The sequence below is a fragment of the Tauraco erythrolophus genome, chromosome 1 (genome assembly GCF_009769465.1).
Source record: "Tauraco erythrolophus isolate bTauEry1 chromosome 1, bTauEry1.pri, whole genome shotgun sequence".
In the NCBI taxonomy this organism is placed as follows: Eukaryota; Metazoa; Chordata; class Aves; order Musophagiformes; family Musophagidae; genus Tauraco; species Tauraco erythrolophus.
In genome coordinates, this window is record NC_141465.1 from 47,167,372 (window position 1) to 47,193,026 (window position 25,655).

The 25,655-nt window shown below is 37.1% G+C and overlaps 1 protein-coding gene across 3 annotated transcripts in view; it reads right to left on the reverse strand.

Moving 5' to 3' along the window:
* Positions 1 to 1,108: 1,108 nt before the first annotated feature.
* Positions 1,109 to 25,655, reverse strand: part of MBTPS2 (membrane bound transcription factor peptidase, site 2) — a 30,664-nt gene continuing 6,117 nt past the window's right edge. Inside the window, exons 3-11 of one of the 3 annotated variants that reach the window (XM_009980703.2) lie at positions 24,238 to 24,376; positions 22,221 to 22,324; positions 19,257 to 19,384; positions 16,013 to 16,131; positions 14,800 to 14,980; positions 12,248 to 12,342; positions 10,133 to 10,328; positions 4,220 to 4,295; positions 1,109 to 2,887 (exon numbers count right to left, since the gene is read on the reverse strand). In XM_009980703.2, the coding sequence (XP_009979005.1) occupies positions 2,665 to 2,887; positions 4,220 to 4,295; positions 10,133 to 10,328; positions 12,248 to 12,342; positions 14,800 to 14,980; positions 16,013 to 16,131; positions 19,257 to 19,384; positions 22,221 to 22,324; positions 24,238 to 24,376 (1,261 nt within the window). In that variant the 3' untranslated portion in view covers positions 1,109 to 2,664. Of the gene's footprint in view, positions 2,888 to 4,219; positions 4,296 to 4,734; positions 4,756 to 9,935; positions 10,001 to 10,132; positions 10,329 to 12,247; positions 12,343 to 14,799; positions 14,981 to 16,012; positions 16,132 to 19,256; positions 19,385 to 22,220; positions 22,325 to 24,237; positions 24,377 to 25,655 lie in introns of those variants that run through there. The other 2 variants (XM_086618848.1, XM_086618856.1) reach the window with 2 other exon arrangements.

A 25,655-nucleotide genomic window follows, 5' to 3' on the forward strand; every position in this document is an offset into this window, starting at 1 on the left:
ATTCTCCACCCTCTTTTAGATTATGAGGTCAAACATAGACTGAAGTTCTACTTAGTGTAACTGTGGCTTTCCGTAATTGTGTAAAGTAAAATAAACTGGATTTAGTTTCCTTTGATAAAATATCATGTTTTGGTACCACATTAAATAACCAAGAAAAACCTGCCAGCCTCATTATAGCAGTTGTAACTGGTGAATGTTAATTCATAACCTTTGTTTTTTTAAATCTCTTGCCTACATCTCCAGGAGGGATACTATGCTATAAGATTGTCCCAAGCAGTTGTAGTCAACATGTATATATAAGCTATCAAACTTGAAATGTTTTTCACAGAATATTTTTGAAATCATCATAGATGCATTTGTTGTTGCTTCAGATATTAAGACAGCACTGCAACTCTGATATGTAAGTAGTAGCAGTTTTGAGAAGTAAATATCCTGTCTTACTAAACTGCATTAAAACTACTAAGTGCAAGTTAATTTTGTGCACCGTAGATTGGACAAGACACAGAGATAGAGGAAATTGGCACAGAGCCACTGGAAGGAAGAGCTCAGATTAGTAAGCAGCCACTTTGGTGAACAAGCAGACTTCTGGAACATAGCTTCAGAGCCAGGCTTTGTGCAAGAACCAGGCTGCTCCTATCCCTCCTGTCCATGGAGAGATGGTAGAGTGGCCCATCAGAACTGCTACCCTGAAACCTCTATACGTTTCCAGGAGTGATGATGGGTTAGACTTTCAGAATGTCTCCGGAAGAAAAAGAAGCCCACTGGCAGTTTCTGATTGTTTTTCCTTTCTTGCACTTTGTGTGACTTTTTATAGTCCCCAAAGGGACCGACTCATGCTGGATTGACTGGAGGGTTTACTCTCTCTTACCTGGATCTTTGCCAACATGCTTGGGTTGAAATGGTTTGAAAATCAGATGCATGAGCCTGCCACCCCACAGAGGTGAACTTCAAGAGGCCCACCCAGCCTGTGACAGCACTGCAGAGGTAAGTAAACTAACACAACAACAAATAAACAAACATGCTCTCTCATTACTGTTCGCATCATCTTAAGAAAAGAATACATCTTAAGTAAGTGTGAAGGCTACTGTGCAAAAATACAGTAACACATCAGTGGGCAAATGCAAACATCATAGTTACGAACCTATGCAGTAGCACCAGGAATTGTGCTCAACCCTGCTTTTAAAATTACCCAGGCTTTTACCTCTAGTGCCAAGAGAATGTATGTGAGCTGGTAATGAATGCTTCAGTACTCGGTATTTTAAATAATATTTTCCTATTTCAAATATTTAGGCTCCCAAAGTAGAGCATTTTTTTTAAAGTATCAGCCTATATCGAGGCAAGGCTCTGACTGAACCCAATTTATATAAATTAGGCAACATACCACAGGAGGATGTGACAGTCAATACATAATTCTATTGGGTACAAAATATTACAGACTTAAAATACTTCCAAGTATGTCAGATGTACTTCAGTCAGCACAACACTGACTGTTCTTCCACTGTTCATTGAAGAACAAGGATATGGTCCATATTCATTTCAGAAAGCAAAGCCAAATATTTAAATAGTTCAATTCACAATCATACTCTCCCTCTAAACAATTCTGATCCAAGACCAGCTTCAGCTCAACATCTTTGTTGGCTATCTTTGAAAAGAATGAATCCTAGCAAAGGAAAACAATCCTTTGAAAGACAGAAAACCTCCAGTGAGTTACTGTACATATTACATGCATTGCATCAGAAGACAGACACCATTAAAACAACCGGTTTCACTTTTAACTGTGAACAGGTATAACACAGTATTATTTTCTGAGTAAAATAACACAAACTTTACTTATCACTTAGGAATAATTGTGCACAGCATACGTCACTCAGAAACTAAATTTCAGTTATCTTGTAGCTATTGCTGACAAATATTGCCTTCAAAAAATTTTCAGCTGCGTATAATAATATAGAAATGAATGCGTAAGAAACACAAACACGTGGGCTTTGTTATTCTCCCACATGTCTCATTCTTAACAGACATTGGCACTTCTCATCTACATCCCGAGGGCAACATGCTTCCAGTCATTTTGGCCAGCTGAAAAGGAAAGATACTAACTCATATGGCCTCTCTCTCCTCATTAACACATGGTAATCAGTTACTTAGCTTTTCATCATCTTCAGATCAGACTTTAGGGCCTGTTAGAGTCCAGTTTAGTAGAACACCAGATTAAAAAAACAAAACAAGACACTCAAGACTATGCTGACTGAGAATTGGTCAGAGTCCACACAGATTTTCTGACAATTATTCAAATTATAAAATAAAAGTTGTGGGTTTTTCTCCCACTTCACAAATGTTTTTTGAGGCCAAATAATTCCCTTATTTTGAGATCTAAATTAATGAAGTCTTAGGCTTTTTCCTGTGAAACTTTACAATGCAATTTCTCCAAAATTAGTACATGCTTAAAAAGTATATAAAAAGGTTCCTACTCCTTTCTATTAGATTTCCCATGACCACAGGCACAATGTTGTACAGATTTAAATTAAAACAGCAGCCACCAGTGATTGTTCTTTCAGTGTCATTCTAAGGGAATTATTTCAATCTCAGTACTGAACAAGTTTTAAAAGGCAATGGAGTTAATTATTTCTGTGTACTTTGAGAAGTGATGGAAACGTACCCAATGTTCTACCGTGCTGTCACCATCCAAAGTCCCAGTGCAACATTGGCAGCCAAAAGTGCACTACCAGCAAGCAAAATTAAAAAGCCAACAAGCTCTCTGTTTTGTTTTTCTACAATCAGGGAGCTCAGAGTGGCTTCCAGGAATGAATTTAATATCCACTGACCATCCAAAGCAAAGCAGGGTACAGCATTGATAACTGCCAGTGCTCCTGACAGTGAAATTAGGTACCTGGTTAATATTAGTTAAGGTTCATGAATAACATCCAAGAAAACGTAAAAAAAAAATATAAAACATTTTTTATTTCTAGTATGCAGAGAGAAACACATGAGTGGGGTGGGGTTTTTTTAGCTGCCATTTTGTTTCGCAGAAATTGTATGAGTACAATGAATTTTACAACATAACATACCAGTTCAGAGAACTGCCTTTATAGATTCATTTGTTTTCAAGCACTAGGTTTGGATACTTAAAACAACTTGCACTCTCCACAACTCAGATGAAAGCAGGAGACAGCAAAACCACACTTAATACTGCCCATCTTCCTCCCTTGCTTTGTGTGGTTTTGGAGCCAGGTTATAGCTCTGACACCATGCCTGAAGTAAGAAGGTATTCTAGACCTATGACCTAAGTATGAAATAATGATTAGGAATATTTTCCAAAACACTCCCTTGCTGGAAAAAGTAAATGGCTACAATATGATTGGAAATCTGGCCTCTCTCTCCTACTTACCTGTTAGCCAGAAAAGCTGAGTGGATTTCTGTACGTGCATGTGCATGTGAGAGCGAGGCAAGGGTAGATAATTTTTATTGTTTGTAAAGGCTTGCTAACGTTAATACCTACCTCCATCCTATAATGGCTGGACAAGAAGACATATGACTCAGAAAGCAGCTGGGTCAGCATGAACCTTGGTGTGTTCCCATAAAAGGGGAGCTTATGTAGCATCTTTACTCTAGTTTTATGGACTACACTGAACTACATTGTTTAACTGTTCTATAGCCACGCATAAGCGTTTCAGTTTCTTAGGCTAAAAGTTCTCAGATTAGCCATATTTAAGCCTATTAACCTTTATGTATGCGTATGTATATCATCTAGTTCATTAATAAGTATGTTTTAACTGAATTATCATCCTGCCTTTGAATAGGCTGTCTTTTCTGTTGAAGAAAAAAAACCCCACAACTATAACCTGTTGTTTAGTTCAGTATAATGACTTAAAAATGATAAAACTCTGATATACCAATGCTAGCAACAATATCTCATTTGTCCTGCTGTAAATTCAAGATTACTTTGACTTACTCATCAGAGCTGTTAAGATTCACCCTCAAGAGAGTTAAAAAAAGCACTGACCAAAAATATCCTGCTAAGCACAAGAAAGTGAGAGATTTCATTTTGAGCTTGGCACATGGACAACAATCAATGCAGAGATGGGATAAAGATGTCAAAATGCTACAGAAATGTTTCAAAGCATCCTGTCTAAAATGATATCCAACTGAAATTTTGCTGGGTCACCAAATTCTAAACAGTTCTTTTCTTACCTTAAAAAAACAAACATACTTCAAAGGATACTTGCAAAATGTCTCTATCACCACAGGCAGATCGATGCTTAGAAAGTTTTGTCGTGGTACAAAACTGCTGAGACTTACTGAAATGAAAATATAAGATACACAAAACAAACAGTCATTCCAGGATTATAACATTATGAATTTTAGGTTATAATTTTGCAGAAAAATCAGATCTGAAATGACATTTCTTCAAGGACGAATAGCCAATCTGAATATGGTTTTGCTTCGTCTTTGTTTTTAAGAGTGTAGCCATTAAATCTTTCTTAAACATGGCCCCTATCACAGTAAAGTCACTCCACAAAATACAATTAGCATTATTTCAGTAAAAGTAGATCTAAGATATATTTTTTTCAGAGGCAACTGGATATCTGTAGTCATAAAGACCACATTGTGTAATTTAAGTCCTTTTCAAAGAAAAACATAAAAAGAGATTATAGTTACCAGACTTTTTCAACATATGCAGTCCACATGAATACATTCATACTGTGGGTGCACACGTGTACTTTCTCTGAAGGCCAGAAAATTCTTCTCTTGCAGTATCTGCAGAAGATCCCCCCATCCTGAGGCTGAGCTCATAGTGTATAGGAGCTGGGCAGATAGGGAGCAGAGTTCTAGAGTCACTCTGAGAAAGCAAAGGCTAAGGGATGATGCACAGGTGCATTCCACGTCTTAACACGAGTTAGCCAGCACATAAGTAGCTTCTTTTTCTGTCTTCAGATGATACTGTAAGTGGCCTCAAGATGTAACTTACTGCAACTTATAAACCTGGGAGGTAGGACTCAGCATCCTTCATATATCCCTGTTCCTTGCAGGGGGGTTGGACTAGATGACCTTTGAAGGTCCCTTCCAGCCCTAACCATTCTATGATTCTATGATATAAATAGTGACTGAAAAATTGCAGTGTCAAGCACCATATGACCTTGAAACATTTCTTTAGTACTGTAACTTCTTTGAAGGTGTACACGAAGCTTCAGCTGACTGCATGTCAAATGTTTATGAGAGACTCCTCAATGAAAACTGAGGTAGCTTGAGACCTTTCAGAGTGCACTCTGGGATTCTCCATCCACGTTGTCTCATAAAAAGTCTTGACGTAGTCTGTCAAAGTAAACTGCAGTCTCAGTCTGCCAGCCCAGGGACTGTTTGAAAGCCTTAGTTCTGCAACAGCTGGAAGAGAGACACCTTTCCTACTAGAAGGCTCTGCTCATAGCACAGTGGAGTCTTAACCCCAGAAGGAAGAGGTTTAGGTAAATTAAGGCAGAATTAGAAAATCACCTTAAGAATTAGCTTGCACAGTATCAACAATAGTTACTCTGCCCCTAAGGAACAACTCTGAACATGAGTTGAAGCCAGCCACAACAGCCTAAATTTTCCCTACCAATCTGGGAAAAAGTTATAGCCAGAAGAAACACTGTCTCCACAGAGATATGTAAAAGCAAGAGCTCAAATCTCACTTAATACAAACATCCCTTGGGAGAAGAACAATTTAACCCACTCTCTGACAAATTTTAAAACCATAGGTTAAAAGAACACTGGAAACCTCAGCACTAGTACATAACAGACCAAAAATACTAAGTATGTCTTAGTTAAGAGTGAAATCAGATTTCTTCAGGTTCAATAAACAATTCAAGGACACTGGAACCAAAAAAAAGGGGAAAGTAGTTCCAAAGGCATATGAGGCAGAGAACTGGTCCACGCAGTTACAGAGAAACATTTTCTTCTGTTAATAGAGGCCCTCTATTAATGAATGAGTCAGAAGGGATAATTAGTACAACTAGCAAGCATACCATGAGATGGAGAGATTTGGAGAGCAAGGAGGCCCAAAGAAAGAATGGTTTTGGTGTGGCAACAAGCAGGGAACTTTCCAATACCAAAACTGCTGCAGCTGTGCCAAGACAGCTTGAAAATCATGTTCTCTCTTACCTCAGCTTAAGAAAGACATTTTATTTAGGGGAACTGAGAGAAAATAAATAAGTCTGTTGGACTACTGCGTGAAGAACATAACAGACAGAAATCCTGGACGTCACTCAGCTGAAAGTCAGAGGCATCCAAGTCAAGTGATATCCAAAGTAAACAACTCATCAAGCTGAAGGCTGGCATCCGAACATCTGATCAGGTCTCTTGTTCACGAGCCAAAATAGCAAAATGGCTGAGGCAGCCAGTGTATTCAAAGGTTTCAAAAGACACACATTTCAATATAGTGTAATTTCAAAGCTTGACTGCCTCTTGACAAACACCTAATGGCCGCTAACAGTCACCATCCTGAACCTGAAATCGTGCCTACATTCAGAATGGATCACTCATGTCCTCCTCTCTTTGTTACAATGAACTGTCTGCTGCTCCTGACAGCCACTAGACACGGATCTAAACCCCAAACCTTGCTCCTGAAGGTGAAGCAATCACCAAAACACAAAAAAAAACTCTTCAAGAAGTTGCTGGACTGAGCTCTAGACACTGTAGTACAAGGCAATGAATTTAGTGGCTGTAATGGATAAACCTAATGGCAGCAGGCAAATCCCTCCTTCGAGGAATAAGAAAAGAACTACAGAAATTATGTTCTCCACGCTTGTCTTCAAAAGATACTGCTGGGAAGAGGTGAACAGCAATGAGACTGGATAAGAGAAAACAGTCATTGTTTTCCCACTCTAAACAATTCTTTGACCTGGAATTAACATTTCTTTTGTTGGCTAATGCTAGATGGTGTTGGCAAATATTGAGAAGAATGCACAATGGACACAACTTTAATTAGAAGTGATTTGGAGACTAGGTTGACCAAAGAGCTTTTCAAAACCTCTTCACAGGGGAAACAGCATATATGCTATGAAGGAAAGAGTACAGCATGAGATATTTGTGTGGTCTCCAGAATAACTATACATGTAACCCTTTAGATATGGGTCGAAAGCAAAGAAGGATCATCCTCAGCAATAAGGGGAAACAAGCACGGAAATACTGAGAAACCAGACTCTAACAGATCTTCATCAGGGATTATGGGGGTTGCTGCCCAAATATCTCCCCAAAGCTAGGAAGTGTTTTTTTTTTCAGAAGACTTGGATAAAACAGAAGTAGGAGACTGGTCCCGTTTGAGGAAATTGTCTTTTAGGTAAGTTCCATCTTCTTCTCATGAAAGAAATCTCGCAGGTTTTGATCCTGGATGGGTGATGCAGATACAGTAACATTCAGGGATACGATCTTCCCTCAAGCAGTGTGAATTCCAAATATGAATGTTACTCATTAGATTCTTCCCAACCAACAGGGCCAGAGAAGGAAGCCAAGATTTTGCAGTAGAACTGACATGAAGGAATAAAAGAACCCATACAAAATGAAGAAGAAACACTGCAAAGTTGCATGGCAATAATGACAGAGCCCTCTGTTTCAACTTCACATAGCATATCATTCACATAGGGAGAGACTCTAGAGCATAACTGCCCTGCAATAAGAAAAGGCTAAAAGTCTTGAGTAGTAACACACGAATTAAACCCACAGTATGAATTTATATTGGATTACAGTAGATACTTTTTACAGAGAGAATGCTAATTCAAAAAGTTACTCAATGTGTCCATCCTAAACAACATACATTCCTAATAATTTCTTCTGGTTTAGTTTTGGCAAAACCTCCAGCACTGTAAGTTCATTTAGGAGTGTGATTCTTTATAGTTTTTTTTTATACTGGAAACAAGAGTGATATATAGTATCAATATCAACAAAAAATATTTTTGCTAGGATATTTTACTTTGAGGAAACAAACACAGAAGTAAGCTGTATAGCCTTTTTCTTGTAAATAGCTAATATGGATATGAATTTTTAAAAATATTATATCTGGAAGCTATCTTCAAATGAAAATATGAAATAATTACTGCTTTTTCATAAATCAGGACTATCATGACAACAATACAGGCCTATGTAGAAAATAATACATGCATAATCCCAGAATTTTTTTCAAACATTACTTTAGTGACGTTACTAGAGAAAGTAAAGTCATAGTACGCAGTAGTAAAACTTCCATTTTAGGTTGTGTGTTAAATGTGGCACTACTCTAAAAAGTAATGTTTCCTGCAAGCAGAAAGATCAAAGTAAAGAATAATGCATTTCACTAAAACTTATTCCTATTTCAAAAGTCACACCGTAGAGGAAGAAATTCTTTTCCTTTCTTAACTGAAAAAATGGTTACCACATTATGATCAGTCACATTTGGAAAAAAAAATCAAACCTGTTGGCTCCAGTATTGTACAACGCAAAGTTAAGTCTGAAATATTTAGAAGTTGTTTCACTGGAATGCATGGAATTGTATGATGGTACAGTAGACTACCTGCTGCCCAAGCCAGGATCCTACAATTTTAGCTCTGGTGTTTTTCCAAAGGGATCATAGGTTGCATTTGCAGCAAAGTTTGTAATAAAGTCAAGCTTTTAGCTTTCAAATTAGCACGTTCAATATTCAATGCCTAGGGTACAGTAAATCACTTTAGAATTATATACCTGTAAATACATTGTAAAATGTATTTTCACACAGTAACTTCTTAAAGCAGAACTACCTCTTTAGATGCAGTAACATTCTTTTCTGACTTCTGAAAGACTGACAGGTTCGATTGTTTTGCAGAATTACTGTTCAGTAGGAAATACTGACTAAAACTCCATTGCTTCAACATATTGGACAAGAGAACAGTATCAATTGTTCTAGAGTACCTACAGTTTGTATTGTTAGAGACTAAGAGAGAGAACTTAAAATAATTATCAAACTGTATTCTTAAAATTTGTTGCTGCATTTGGAATAGATGTCATCAAATATAGAACTGTGTATTGATATACAGGTGAACGATGTTTTTCCTCCCAAATGGCAAGAGGGCAGAAGTAACAAGTGAAGAGATCATATTTTTGGCTTAAATGAGGGTATGGAGTAAACAAGTAGAAATAGATAATTTGTCACAGAGTATCAAAATATGACCAGCACAGAAAGATAAAGACTGACAGATTAACTAAAAATATGTTTATGTGAGAACGCTAATGGATTTACTCTACCAGATTTCACCACTGTTTCTATAGCTCTTTTGTATCTAATTCCAGTGCTTATTCAGAGAAATACAATGCTTTGCTAGGAGGTACTTCAAGATGTCAGAAGCAGAATCTCCTCCTGCAAGGTATAGCTATCTGTGAGGAACAGACAAATTCCTCACAGGAAGGGACAGTGGTTCAACACTTTATACTTGTTTAAGCCCATCTGAAGCTAATTTTCACCATGCCACTCAAGCTACCGAGTAGGAATGTAGATGAGTTTGTTCATTCTTTCCATACTTGTTCCAAGAGCAGAAGTACTTTTTACTTGCATACCTGGCTCAAGGATATAAGCTTGACTAAAGGAGAGCCATGGTCTATTTCTAAGTAAGGAACTAAACTGTTATATGCTATTTAATTTAGAGCACTCAAATAAATAAAAAAAATAATCAGGAAAAACTATGCTGTGAATGTACTTGTGGCTCAGTAGTCATGGGAATCTGTCACAGACACTTGGATATTAGGTGTGATTTAAGCAGTCATGCTAATATTCCAGGCAAGGTGTTAGAGCAAGATGCCCTAGAGATTTTACAATAGCATTTCGAGAAGTTTATGTGTTAGGAAAATCCAGGTGCCTGGTTCCCATGACTAACCCGAGTGAGATCTGTTATAGAAATAGCCCTTCCATACTTTTCTGAAAAAAACAACTATCTCATATCACATATGGTTTCTATTACCTTCGTAACTCATTGCACTGTGCACATTTCATTTTAGGCCTGAGTAGTCCATGTCTCTCCACTGGCTGTAACAAGAAATGGATTCTGCATTAAACAAGTTAACCGACAAGTGCTCCAAGACCTTGTTCAAGCAGCCAGGCAAAGTAAACCATATTAGAAATCTTTTTTGTTAAGCTGTTTTAAAAAGTAATACCAACCTGTGTACTGAAGATGCATGGGGTGTCCTACATACAGCATGTCAATATGAGGTGGATGTTTTACCCTGATTAGCCTTGTTTGGTTCTCTAAAGAAGGAGTCACACACAAGCTTGGAACAAAGTCCTTCTGGCAGTCTGTGTTGGTTCGACAAACTTTGCTGGCCTCAATAACTTTTCGCGCTGGCAGACAGGCATACTGCAAAGGGCATTCAAAATGATTATCAAACTCAAAGGTATTTCCAACAGGCCAGGAAAAAGGTACTAAGGAAGTGCCTCACTGATATACTAACAGTCCATGAAGAGTCGAAATCCAATTTCTGAGGGTTTTTGTCAAATCCTGCAGAACCTCTGCCTGATACATATTCAACCCACCATTCCATTTTTGGTGGAATGTGGACGAGAGGGTGTGCACATGTACCAAAATAAAAGCTATTTTAAAAAGGTACACACGTGCACAACAAAAATCAAGGCATCTAAACATAAGTCAGTGATTTCTAATGAACAGAGCCTGCGTCAACATACTAGTGGCTTACCTGTTTAAGAAGTTTTAGTCTTCATTGCTCTAAAACCTGTTGGCTGAACAAAATCTTATGTTCAGCAAACAGACCAGAAAACCTACCAGCTGTGTGATAGCTAAGAAACCATTCTCAACTAAGATGAACACAGGACTTAACACAGTGCTATGTCCCAAATCCTACCTATAACACTCTTTCACTCACCAGTCTGAAAGACCAGATCTTCATGCACTCCACAGGCCAAAGAGAATACAGCGGAAAGGAACAGGAAATTGTTTTTCCCACTCATGTCTCTCGTAAAAGCTCAGTGATAATTTTCCTTTTGTTCTTAAACACAAGCAAGGAAAGTTCTTCATCTACTGTTCGCCTCAGGGGGAAAAAATAAAAAGATTTTCTTGTTTCTCAGCCTGATAGTTACATTTCCCACAGACGCAAGTGTGTCAGACGCTCTCCATTAAACTCAATACAATCTCTTTCTATTCTAATGAGGGGGAGAGGGCATGCTTTCAAATACTGCTGCATAGCACTGCAAAGACAACTGAAAATAATTGTTCAAAACTCACAGCCAATCTAAGGACACTTGAAGGTCACAGGCTTCTGAATGCTTTTATTTCTTCTCCGTTCCTAAGACGCAGCTATGAGCTTAAGAATGTCAAAGCTCAGTGGGGCAGTGATTTATCAAATCTTGCAGATCTCCAGGATGTTACCAGCTGGTCATACTTCAAACAAGCTGCTGGTCTGTGCTCAATTCTTAGTGGTTAAATACCACAAAAACACCCTGGAGTGGCAAGTCTACCGCTGCAGAAACTGTAAACATAGCAGATGTAGGAACAGACTTATTTCCAGTTCTTTAGGTATTTATCACTAGAGGTCAGAAAATAATAAACTGGTATGTGTAGAAAAGTTTACACAGTTGTTACTTGTGCTCTCTTTCTTGTAAAGAGAGATGTTAGAAATATTCCATCACTGTCAATATGGATCACGTATTCTAACAAAGATTTCTGTATTTTGAAGAAAGTAAGTCAAAATCCTACTGAGAAACTTTATGTTTCCACATGTTACGAGAAAATCAACATGGTGAAAAAGGAATCAAATAGAGGCCCTGATTTTGAGAAACTGGGCAATCGCTATGACTTTCTCTTGCATGTTTTTAGATTAACCTAGTGAGCAGCACTGCTGGCTTCAGACAAAATAACTGAACAGATAGTTCAGTGCTTTGCTTTGTCTGTAGTGCTCAGTACCTTTAGAGACTGAAGCACCAAAATAACCAATTTCACCTTGTTCTCAAAAGCTGTTTCTTCTTGCCAATATTCTGCATCCTGTGGTGAAAATGGGAGAGGTGTCTTTCTGCCTAAAGGAATTAAAGGTATAAGATCTTTTCTGTTTTTTCCAGAGACCAGCTGATCATGGGAAAATCATAACTAGTATTTTGGGGTTTTTAAGCTGTAAATGGGAAGAATAACGTACACATACACATTTATTACAGACTGTGTGTATTCTTAAGCAATTGAGTATGCTGCATAAATGTTGGTAAATATTACTAATTTAATTTAAATAATTTCAGATTTACCAAATAGAGTTAGCAATTTAAGTAACTTACCAGGTGGCTGTCCAAGTTATTGCTATATGAAAAGCAAATGTCTGTGAGGCTGTTGTTACTACAACATTCAACTGTGCCATCGAGTCTTCTATAGACTAAAGAACATAGGCATAGAGCAAATGATCAATGTTACAGTAAGTTCTTGAAAATACCTTACTCTCTGAATAAAGTAAAACAATCATTCTGTAGCCTTCAAGAATTATAGTAATTTGCAGAGCCTAGCTGTGGTTCAGTCACAACTGAAAATAAGCTTCGCCGCTTATGCGTGCGAATGTCACCTGGTATCAGTCACGTCACATACTGATTTTTTCATCTTAATAAATCTTTCTGAGATACTGGGGATGTACCACTGCGGTGTTCAGAGCATTTTGAGTTACAAAATACTTTTATCCATTGCCCCCAACTTGCATAGAAATTTGTTATCTGCTACTGTACTGATTTCACTGGCTGGCTATGGAAACGACCAAGACTCAAAATTTCCTCTTTAAAACGTGAAAGCCTTTGCAAGTATTTAGGTTTCGAAAGCTTTCCAAGCCATGAAGGCTGCAGCAGTGAATACATGATGTTTTAAACTGTGATGAACTAGTCTGGTACAGAATCTTTGTACAGATGTTTTTAAATGAATTAAACCTAACTTACTCTACAACAACAGCTTTAAAAAAACCCACAGAAGAAGAGTCACTCCAAGAATCCACGTCACAGCAACACTGCAGTATCTTCCTTAGGCAGATCAAGCCTGTGATATTGGTTAGTGATTTATCATTGCCTAATCTGCAGTCCACTAACATGCAGCTTTATGCCTGGGGCTTACAGGTGCAAGCACTGTACCGTATGATCCTTTTTTCAAGTACCTTGAGGCTAAACAACCACATATAATTTTGAATAGAGAATGACCATGAAATTAGTTTCCTTATAAACTACATTGAAACCACTTTTTTTTTTTTTAATTTCAGGGAGGTCCTTGGGGGCATTGTTTTCTGTCTAGCCTCATACTGAAATAGTTTACTCTCCATTTGTTTTATGGTCAAGTAGATAGGGTCCATTTGCTAGATACATTTTTATTGATATTCTGTATATATGTCAAGTTGTGAACTGTCAAGATTTTGACAAATGACAGCTGCGAGAGACTGAACAGAGTTCATTTAATTTCAGAGGAATATTTCTCACTGCTGGAGGCTTATGGCTCTGAAAACGCAGACAGACTGGTCTGATTAGAATGCAGCAGTGGGACAATGGGCTGTTAACACAATGCAGCAACCAAACTTGGAAGCAATATTGAGTCTCTAGTACTAAGTCTCTAGTATTTCCATCTAAATAGGACTGGTTCAGTTGCAGAATATGCACTTTTATTATCCATGAGTCCTGAAACTGCAGAACACGGAACAGCAGAATGTAAGCATGTGTATCTACCAGCATCTAAGAATTGGTTCTTACTTGCCATCTCTGCCCAGCTGAAAGCATGTGCCAAAATTGCCCCCCTCTTCAGAGGGATAATCCAAACTGTTAGGTCTCTAAAAGTAGGATCTTACCCATACTCTGCTAATTTCGAGTTTAAATAATTTTCTTAATTCCAGATGTAAGATTACATTCCTTACATACTAAAAAAAAATTATTACAATCTCACAAGAGCACTATAATGCATCAAAAAACATGGGTAGTCGAGCTGTCTGATCTCCTGTTTACTTCCATTATGATGAAAAAATGCAGTGACAATTTTAAAGCTCTGAATACCATCATATGGGTTTTGCTCAGCAGCAGCCCCTTACCTTTGGAATTCAGTCTCCATGGGCGCCTGCATGAAACAAACTCTAGAGAGCTTTAGGGCATGTCACAAGACATTAAGCCAATTTAACTTGACTGTTCTTTTTTATTCTACTTAACTTTTGTTTATTCTTCTAGTTTAGTTCAGTTCACATTTTTTTTTGTTTTTCAAGGGTAAGCTGTTACAGCAACAAGCAGTCTATGTACAAATGAAAACAGAAAGAAACATACTGACTTCTAGAAGCACTATGTGCGACTCACACAAAACTAAGTTTATGAGCAATGGTGCTGTGAGGTTGAAGACGCAATTGCAATATAAAACCCATATAGTGAGACACATCAGAAGAAGTAGCCATAATAAAGCACGTCATTGGGTTAAGCCATACAATTTGTAATGTCATGCTGATCAAAGCAGTAAGGTAATGTGTGGAATTTACATCTGCAAAAGATCACTGAGCTGATCCATATAACTGAACTAAAAATAGAGGAGATAAATGTATTACTGCTAATAACCAAGCTATGCGATATCCTGAAGAGGCAAATGTCATTATACAGATCATACAGGATATTTGTATAGGATGACTGGAAGACCAGAGAAATTCTTCTATCTACCTCTTCCTTACTTTCAGATTTCAAAAAAATGAATGGCATATTGGTCACAGCTTAAGACAGGATAGCAGACTTGACTTATGAGAAACCCATTCTCACCAACAAATCCTAAATCCAAAAGAGTCTTTAAGATATGATAGAATTACAATATAAAATAATGGAGAGAGCACCTAAAGTCATACCTCTAGCTGGAAAGCTTAATTGCTGTAGGGTGGCTGCACTTATACAGTAGCCGACCTGTGACTTCTCTGAAATGTCTCCCAGACAGGAATTCCAGTCTTCCACACTATAGACTGGGCAGTCTTGTAGGTTAGTGACAAGGTCTCCCACAAAAAGACCTCTTGGTCCATTGGCAGGAGAATCCTGAGAAGAAACAGTGAAGTCAGTCATATTGTTACGGTTAAAACTTCAAGGATTTGTTTATAGTTCTGCCAAATAGCCATGAAATCTTTAGGTTAAGACACTATTTCCAGAGAAAGAGAAAATCTCCAGCTCCACTAGAACTGATTATTTCAACTTATGATAGAGCATTACAAAACAAACATCCTCTACAAATAAAAACTTATTTAGAGCAAAGAAAAAGAAAAGAAAAGAAAAGAAAAGAAAAGAAAAGAAAAGAAAAGAAAAGAAAAGAAAAGAAAAGAAAAGAAAAGAAAAGAAAAGAAAAGAAAAGAAAAGAAAAGAAAAGAAAAGAAAAGAAAAGAAAAGAAAAGAAAAGAAAAGAGCAAATGTCCAAGTGTATTGGGAGACCTCTTCAAATTTAAGTAATTATTTTCATACAAGTTAATGTTGTGGTTTTTCCTACCATTTTAAGACCAAGAAGTTTAAATTAATACCTTGAATCTTTCAACAAAGCAGAGTGTATCTATACTTTCAAAGATATAAAGCATAATAAATGTCACTCTCCTCCGGAGTTATATCAGTGCACTTTTAGATCCAAGAAAGACTGAATCCTTTCAGCTCCTTTCAGCTCTACAACTGTGCTGTATTTGATTAAGTCAGAAAAAAATCAGTCCTTTCCAGAAACTCAGCAGTCTATCTGTAATTTGCTTCCAGCTGACCAAACAAGCAAGGAAATCAGCTCAAAATAATCTTTAACATTAAAACCAGATAGCAATAACTAGCATGATAATGCAGTTCCAGTAGATTTACTTGGTGCCAATATTGAAAAGAAGTTAAAAAAACACAACAGAAATAAGCCTGCAAACAGTCATGCCATTTACTAATACTAAAAAAACATGAGACTGAGACGGAAACTTTAAGTAGACAAAAAGTGCAAGAGATTAGATTCTGCAGAGTGCTGCACTGACCAAATTTGATTGTGATAATAAGAGACACGAGTATATTTCAGGTTACAAAGTATGTAATATGAAAACAGTAAAGGTCTTTTCTTACCTCTGCGACCTCAGTGACGAGTGCTCCAACACCCGTGTAATAGAAAGGGAAAAGAATGGCTGGCAGCAGAAACAAAACAATGAAACTTGCAGCACCAAGAACAAAATTATGCCACACTCCTAAAAAGAAGAAAAAACATCATGTTTCTAAATAACCACTAATAACAAAAAGGTGGTTTTGAAATATGAGATTCTACAGTTACCTTCTAATTAACTTTCCTGAAATAATTACTGTAAGAATGGATGAAAACTTGATTTGTGAAAACAGGCATGGAAGAAGAATACGTATATTACGTCACAAGCTTAAGTTTCTGTGATGTCACTTTGTAGAAGAGTTTTAGAGAGGCCTCTGAGAATACTATCAGAAAAGACAGGGAAGTGATAAATCTATTTTTAAGGTGTCATTCTACCATATTGGTATTTCATCACATAACACTACTTTTCTAAGTATGTAGAAGAAAAACTGGGCTTCTGAATAAATTATTAAACTACAGTTTCTATCTACAAAGTTGTCATCAATCATAAATATTAAAAAACTAGTGGAATGAAATGTATTGCTTGTCACCTTCTACCACAATAAACTGTTGAATTTAAGAATCTTAACAGATGGGCTTATATGTGAATAAATACTGTTTATCCTAGTCAGCAAGATGTCTGAAACTTAGTTGCAATTCAGTATTTTTCATAGTTATCTCCATCGTATCAATGAAAATAATTACACGCCTATGTGCCAAACAAGTTTAGAAAATTATTTGAAAAACGGCTTCTTTTATGAGAAAATCTGGACCTAAAACCACATCAAGAAACTAAGTTGGGCAATCAGCATTTCCTGACACATTATTCTGGGCAACGTATTTGCAACCGCAATCTTTATAGTATGCTGCTCTCCACGGGAATAAATGAACCACTATCATAAGACACACTTGGCTTCCTTTAACATCCAGTACTATACAAATTTTCTCATTTAATTTGTGTTCTTGGACAAACAGTTTGTATGACCAACGCAGGAAAACTTTTCAATGTTGAAGACTCCTTATTTCCTTCTTACAGCGCTTCATCTTGTTATGAAGGGTTTGATTCAATGCTATATTTACAGTGCAGTTACAGAACGGGAACTGAAGTAAATACATTTAAAAACATTTTAAAATTATCTTTCTCGCAATGTATATAACACAGGAATCATAACATATGGCAGACTCTTATTTCCCCTGGCTATCTCTAAATGTCACCTGGTCTTCTTTTACATTTCTAATGCTGCAGAAATGAGAGACATTTTTGGAGTACTTTAACTAAGGGTTTGTTGCCATTTCCACTAGTAGATGCTTCTTAAGGTGATTTCTCTTTCTATATTTTTTACTCATATCTCATGGAAAAGCATTACAAGAAAGTGCTGCACAAATGCACTTTTCATCTACTAGGCATGGAATTAATGCTAAAAATATCACAAGTCTTCCAAGAACACTCATTCGCTATTCTTGAACTCACGATGCCATCTGCTGTGCAACAAATATACTCTTTAATCTCCAGAGTATAGGTAGACTACGTAAGGCATATTCAGTGTCAGTCTCTACTCTGGCTCTTAGCTGCCGTACAAAACATGAAAGCATGTCTGAAAACTCAGATCTTGAAAACACTGAGAACAGGTTCATTCAACTGCTCTGAAAATTAAGAAAAACGGGAGTCAAATTTACTGAATATCACATTTTATCATTATCAACATCTTAGTTCTGAAACATACCAATCGTTAGCTGTAAAAAAAGAAAAAAGCATATATTTGTTATACCTAACTGATAACAAGCCATTGCTGCTAACCAGTCTTGCAATATCCTTGTTCCTACCTTGCATTCCCCTATTTCATGTTTCCCAAGAAACATGAAAAGTTATTATAGGTGTTTGCTTGTCATCAAAAACATGCAAGCAACTATTTTCTATTACACCTTATCATCTTATTTTTCTAGATGATTTCTCAGGAATATATGGAAGTAACGCATTTTGAAAATTGTCTTCTCTTCTGTTCACAGCAGCTGGAAATGGAAATTGATTAATTTGAGAAACGGGGCTTCATAAAAGTTAGCCTATTGCAGTGAATGATTTTGGTTCATTAGCGTATTTGGAATATAGATATATTTACTTACCTAGCGTCGTTTATTATCATTTACCTGATCTATGAAAGCTTGAAAATACGCTTTGCTAAAGGCTTCTGTATGCCCAGCTTAATACCCTCTTTACAATGTTTTGTTTACAATATTTGAGAAACAATGTTAGCGTTTAAACAGTACAACAGTTTGGCTGCTGTCCTACTGTCCCCTGCAACAGAAAATCATCAGTATCAAGAACTAAATCAAGATGCTAACTTTTCTATCTTTATTTCAGTAGTTTGGGAACCACCTTTGTCTCTAGAAATCAATAATAGAAGCAGTTCAGGTAGCATAACACAGTCTCAGTGTAACTTTCCCCAGCAACAGGGCTCTACATCCCTGTAGCCAGAGACTTCAAAAAACATCAAATGAAAAACATTTGGAGGTTATTTGGAGCCATAAACTGTGATTCTCTTTGGATGTTTGTGGTTTAGCCTTTATTTCCTCCTGATGGCAATATCAAATCACAGTGACCTGTATAATAATATAACTCACACGTCACTGAAACTCACTCACAATACTATTGAAAATCACATAATAGATCGTTCCTGTTGCAGAAAATGGCAGTGAATTGCTCAAGGGCGTTCATGTTATCATGCCACCTGTCTTCTGGCTGAGTATTTTACAGCTTGTGTGCTCCAAGGCTTTGCTACTTAGGCCATACAATATGCAAAAAAAAAAAAAAAAAGACAAAAAAAAAAGGACAAAGGAACTTCTGCTCCTGAGCTGCTGTAAGAGCTTTTTCTAATGAGAGAAGAAGGTCAGAAATCACATTTTTTTCACATTTTTTTCCCCATTTTTCTTATACACAACTATTCTAAATCAAATCTAGGATAGAGTAACATTTTTTGTGACATGAAATTGGTACTCATTTAAGCTCCCAGGAACTGATGTCTCTCCTCCAGAAAACAGCATAATATGGGCAGTAACGACATGATTTCCTGAAATGACAATTTAGGTTCAGAACAGGATCACTTTTAGGTAAAGAGAAGCTTTTGTACTTCTCCATTTTAAACCTTCAATCCCCCATCAAGGATTCACAAATGATGCCCGTAGAATAAATAACTGTGCTAAACAAAGATTTAACAAAAAAGCACAAACTATCACCTGCACAAAATATCCTTAATTGCTGGACTGGAGATATCAGTTGCAAGTGGGTTGTGAAGAGGTCAACAAATGCTCCAGGATAGACAATGAAGATAAAAATCCCAAATCCGTTAAATCGTACTTGTTCTCTTAAAGAGAAGAAAAGAAAAATGAAGTGGTGTTACTGCAAACAAACAAATGAAAAAGTGAGAGATTCTACATAGCACACATATTTTTGACTATGAGAATAACTAAAATTATAATTCTAAAACTAAATTATTTTTCATAATATGAATAATTGAAAGATAATTAAAGGATATTTTCTGCAGTAGTTGCCACTTTTAAGTAGCATGCATTTGTGAGTCGCTAAAAAATAAAGGATACGTTCAACTTCTTTTCTGTCTCCTGGTAATAGTAACACATAAAACACTTTTTTTTAAAAAAACTTACTTTCAAGTTAACGTATATTTTAACATGTGGGGGATTTTTTCTTTTAAGTAAAAAAAATGGCAGCCTGTAGGATGCAGTTTCAAACTAATCTATGAAGAATTATCTGGAAGACCAAATCGCTTTTCTTTTAAAGAAAGACTTACAGACTGTTTCTTCTAAATGAAATTTAAAGGGAATTGTAAGCTAACAAAAATGAGGTAAACGTCATCTGAAAAAATGAAAACACGTCAAGAGATTAAAAGGACAAATGCTATTTAAATATATTAGTAGCTGACACTATCATACAGATCATATATATATTTTTGTTCCAGATGTTTTGCAACTGCTTTTAAATGGCACTTTTTGGAATAACTATGTAAAGGTTTTATGAAGCTAGAAATTTCGTAAGAGACTTACAGAGGCATGACAATGATTTTCCAAGACAATTACATTTCAATTATTATTCCAAGACAATCATGTTCCCAGAGAAACCAGGCACTATCAGCTAATCCCATATCTTTACTGAGACAGTACACTGGGCATAGTACTTTAGTTATTCATATTTATTTATTGCACATATACAACAACAGAAGACACAATTATACAAAATTAATCAGAATGAAGTAATACATTATTTCCCTGGAGTTAACTCATCAGACCTACCCACGCTACCAACTAGTATTAGGCAGTCCAATGCCTCTACATGATTTCATGACTTGGGTAGGAGGTACAGAAAGAAGAAGAAAAAGGCTTTTTTGACACAAGCTTTAACTAAGCTAAGGCTCAAATATTTTAAGCTTTTGCAGTTCACAGCCAATACTATCTTGAACTGAAGTTGGCAAAAGTGTATTAGATTTCAGTGAGTCTAAGCGACTTTACAAAATAAAAAAATTTGCTCACAGCACAGCTATTTAGTAAAGCCTAAATCATGAGAGTTGGTTACAGATCCAACCTGTGCTAGCAAGAGGAAAAAAAAAAATCAAGTAGAAAACAGCAGCAGCAACAGCCATGTACATTGGACAAACTACTTTTCCCCCTGGAAATAGCTGGGAATCAATTTTTTGACAAAAACATAACCCAAGCTTGAATATTCAGGGCCTTTGCTCTAGATCTTGAATGAAGATATCGCACCACTAAGGTATAAGAATTATTCGTTCTGCTTAAAAAGAACTCTATAGTTACTCCTGGCTTCTCTGCAGTTAGCCAGCACCATGTGAAGGCACTGAGAGAAAAGAAATTTTGTTGCTTCTTCCTGTGGTGGGATGAGCAAGGGCAAGAGCTTCATCCTTCACAGAAAAATGCCTGTGAATATTAGGGGAAAAAAGTTGAAAGATAAACAGAGTATATGAAACACAGAGGGTCCCAAACCTCCCCTTTAACTGAAAACTTTTGGGGTTATAAAAAAGGTAGAAATTAGTTAAGATGCAGTCAGGACTTTCTACACTCAAGAAAACCAGAGAAAAAATTTCAATCTTCATGCTCATGGGACAGATACTGATGATGTCCAAGAGAAATGCAGAGGACACTTGAATATCAGTCCCAGTAACCACCACTTAACCCTCTTATGCTAGAGCGTCATTTAACAGTAATGACTAAACATGCCAAATAACTTTTTGTGAAGTAATTATCATAGTTAAGTGACATTAAAAATATCATCTTTGATCAAAATTAACACATCACTGAGGTTGATAAGGGCAAATCGCATTTGCCTGAGTTACTGCTTTCCTATGAAGACAGGCTGAAAGAGTTGGGGTTGTTCAGCCTGGAGAAGAGAAGACTCTGGGGTGATCTTATAGCAGTCTTCCAGTATCTAAAGGGGGCCTACAAGAAAGCTGGAGAGGGACTTTCTACAAGCGTTTGTAGTGATAGGAAAAGGGGCAATGGCTTTAAACTGAAAGAGGATAGATTTTGACTAGATCAAAGGAAGAAATTATTTACAGTGAGGGTGGTGAAACACTGGAACAGGTTGCCCAGAGAAGTTGTGGATGCCCCATCCCTGGAGGTGTTCAAGGTCAGGCTGGATGAGGCTTTGAGCCACCTGATCTGGGGGAAGATGCGTCCCTTCCTGTGGCAGGGAGGTTGGAACTACATGATCTTTAAGGTCCTTTCCAACCCAAACCATTCTATGGCTCTACAATTCAGCCTGTTCATATGCTACTTCACAAGCAATGTTTAAACAAATCAATTTAAAATCTATTTTAAAGTACTATTGTGCAAGAGCACATGGGTCCTCTTCAAGTGTCACAGCTGCAGAAATGCAACTGCTGTGTGAAAAACAGGAGCACTTAAAAGAAGTGTTATTTTAAACCTGATGCAGTGTAGTATATTTGCAAAGCAGAACTTCTTTCTCATGATCTGCAGAACAAGACACTGTATTAAAACTGTATCCTTAACTGTACACCCTTCCAAACTTAAAATCTAAGAAAGCTATGAAATACAGAATAAACAGACTCTCTAGATAAATCAAAGAAGTGCTAACAACATTCACCTGTAGGTAAATGCTCTGGAATATTAGGTTTTGTTGGCACATAGTAAGAGAAAAGTAATTTGTATTACCGAATAGCTGCCACCCCATGGCCGACTTCATGTATCACACCACTGATGAGGATTGCAGAGAAGAAATAGGTCAGCTGGCTGACAGGCAAATTTACACCAGGCACCTGTTGAAGTGGGCATGACAACAAAACAAAACACACAAGAAAACCAAGAGGTACAAAGATAAATCATTCTGCCCCTAAACTTGCTGCTCTCACTCAGCTTCTTCAGACCTGCAACAGAACAGGGGCTGTTCTCATGCAGCACTATCAGTTTGTACCTCTTCTCCCAATTTAGTCAATGTATTTTAAAATACATTAAATATATATTCTTTTGTTGAAGGCTGAAAAGCTCTCCAGGTGCAAAACTGTTCTCCCTGCCCTACTTACTCCTCACAGCTCTGACCAAATGTGTCCTACTCTATATTAAGCTCGAGAAGTTTATAGAAATGTACAGACTTCCACTCAAATGAGACAGGCTTGGCAACTGTGAGCACTAGTTTACAATTTCCTGCAGCCAGTCATGTACCTATAGAGAAGATCCACCCTTCAAAAAAAAAAAAATTGTATGGCACTTAAAACTCTATGAGCCCTAAAAGTTGAAAAAATGAGCCTTCAACTGGAACTGTCAGTCTCTCTTCTCTCTCCCCATCCAAAACACGAGACTATCCCAAATTTACAAGGTCAAAAAAGGGTAGCTTTTGTCTGTTGTTCAAGTTTGGCAGTCTACATACGGTGATTAACCTTAAAAAAAAAGCACATGAAATGAGTATACTATTTTAATTTATGTAAGACATAATATGCAGGCCCCTCACATTCCTCCTGTTGCTGTGGATTCCCACCACTCTGAAGTCCTTCATTGCACTAGTCAGGAGACACCAACTCCTTCCAAACGAGCTTCAAAGGAGTCACAAGTCAGAGCATGAGGAACCATCCCCTTTCTCCCTGATGGACTTTCCTCCCTGATGGACTTTCCTCCCTCTCAGTTCCCATCCTCGCTCAGTGGCCATGCTGCAGTGGGACAAGGCCACTTCTGCTGCTTGCTCTGGGACAGTTCTCCTGTCTGTTCCACAGCTCTCCCTGCTCGAAGCAGGGTGCACTCCAGTGCAGTCATTAACAGCTGATGTGATCACAACTTGAATTGTGATCCAGTGGCAGAAAAGAGATGCTACGGACAGTGATTCCTGGCCTGTCTATAGAACCCTCTAAAAACTACCCTTGTGGGACACGAAAGGCTGCAGATCCAACTGAACAGATCTCATTTGATTCCACCTTCACTCTGCCCTGCACATTCCTCAATTATATGCATTCACCTACCCATGCAGCAGAACTCTACAACAGGTTGGTGAAACAATCTAGCTAAAAGAAATTCTTCAAAAGACTGTTTTCATTCATGTTAAACCAAATAATTTCACAAATTCTGTCCAGAACGTGATCATGACCAAGATATTTATCTGAACAGGCACGACTATCGTACCTCACTGTATGAGGACAGCTGCTCCCCATTTGTTAAGTACCCATTGCTTGTATTACAGCATCAGCTGGTGGCACTAATGCATCAGATAACGCGCTGCCACTGGCCCTCTGCTCCAAGCACATGGGAGGACAGATAGCAAGAGTTGCCAACTTAATACCATCATGACTATAGCGTGTTAGAACACAGCACCAGATGCTTTCAGACTTCACGTCAAAGAAGGTAGTTTAAGATTCACCTAAAAGAGAAGCTAACTCTCATGACAGGTTCTGAAATCAATAGCAGTTGATAATTTAGGGCTTTTCAAAATCACTAGCCAATTTTCACTCCTTGGAATTTTTAATATAAACTCATCCACATGTTTGCCTGCGTTTGTCTTCCTCTCTTTACTATCTCCACTTCCCATTTTTAAGACTGATAACAAATCAGCAAACTTTTCTGTAGACAAATATCAGGAGTTGGGTTATTCTTGCAGGGGAGGATTTAGCCATCACATACCCAATTAAGAAGCTGGTGAAGACCAGTTCACAACTCTCAAATAAAGACCTGAGAAGAGAACACTTACTACAACTTGCAGCATACGATCATTCTGGGCTTTTGGTGCCTCAGTGAGCATCTGTGTCAGTGTTTGCATCAGCGTCTTTCCGAGAAGAATAACAGAGCCAAACATGGCAACTATACCAAACACCATTCCTATGCTGAACCTACAAAGAGAATCACAGTTGAATAATGCACAGCCACAAGAAGACAGGGTATATTCTATGGACATGTAACTACTTTAATACAACTTAACATATCAAACTCAAAAGGCAAAACTTATCTGATGCTACTACCTTTCACATATCGACAATCCAGTACAAAAATATTAACTAAAGGAAAGTAACAACAATAACAACATTGACTAGTAACATTGACTAGTAACATATATTTTCCTTGTTTAATAAATGTTTTACATCTGAACCATATCTTGACTAATTTTCAAATATTTTTATGTTATTCTTACACATTCTAAATTTTATTCAGTTACCCAATACATGTAACTTGTCATTAGCTATGAATATAAAAACATAACTAACGATGTATAACTTGCCATTTTTGCACCACACCATCACATATTTAGAGACCTGAATCAAATGATGGTGTAGCATACATATGTGTTTATATAAGCTTTTTCAATTAATTTTGCATCTTCCTCACAAACAATAAAAAGTGCTAAAGAAAAATAAATGAGTCTTAACCTTTCTAAAAGAAGGACAACTAAAAGGTACAACTGCAAGATCAGATTACAATACATTATTTAAAACACATTGTTCTTCTCACCAATTTATTCTGCATTAAAATCAGTGTTGAAAATAATTTCAAATTACATCAGTCCACCTAGTGGTGAATTTTTATTCAGCATTATTATTATTATTTTACGCTGTCCAATAGTTGAAAGATGTGATAAAGTTTATTTTCTAGCTAAAACACTTCAATTCACTACCAGTCCTTCTTCCTCTCACAATAGCATAATTGTTGTCTGACCATCCTTAATGAAGCTCACTGGGAATTAGTGGATTTATTTTAAGGAGCATGTACTTGTTAAAGAGACTGGTAGAAACATTATACTGTTATAAATCACATGCATTAAAAAATTGTGATTGATATAGAACTATTTCAGGCTGAAATAGTAAAACCATTACGTATGAAAGAAACCAATATGAAGCAGACCTCTCTTTTATTACTAATTCACTGAGAGCAGCAATACAGGAAATGAAAAGAAATTCAAACCTTACTCATTTTATATTTTCGGAGCAGATATAAAGTAATGCTCGGAAGGCAAATGAGTAATAATTTTCCAAACCAGTCCAGGAGCACTCATACTAACCACCCTGCTTATTTACCCATTCCCAGCAGCCTATGCAATCTTAGCAGGGAAAGGTGCAGGCAGAAAAGACAGAAGCTAAGCAATGTGCTTCTGAGCAGGTATAGTTGCTGAAAGTC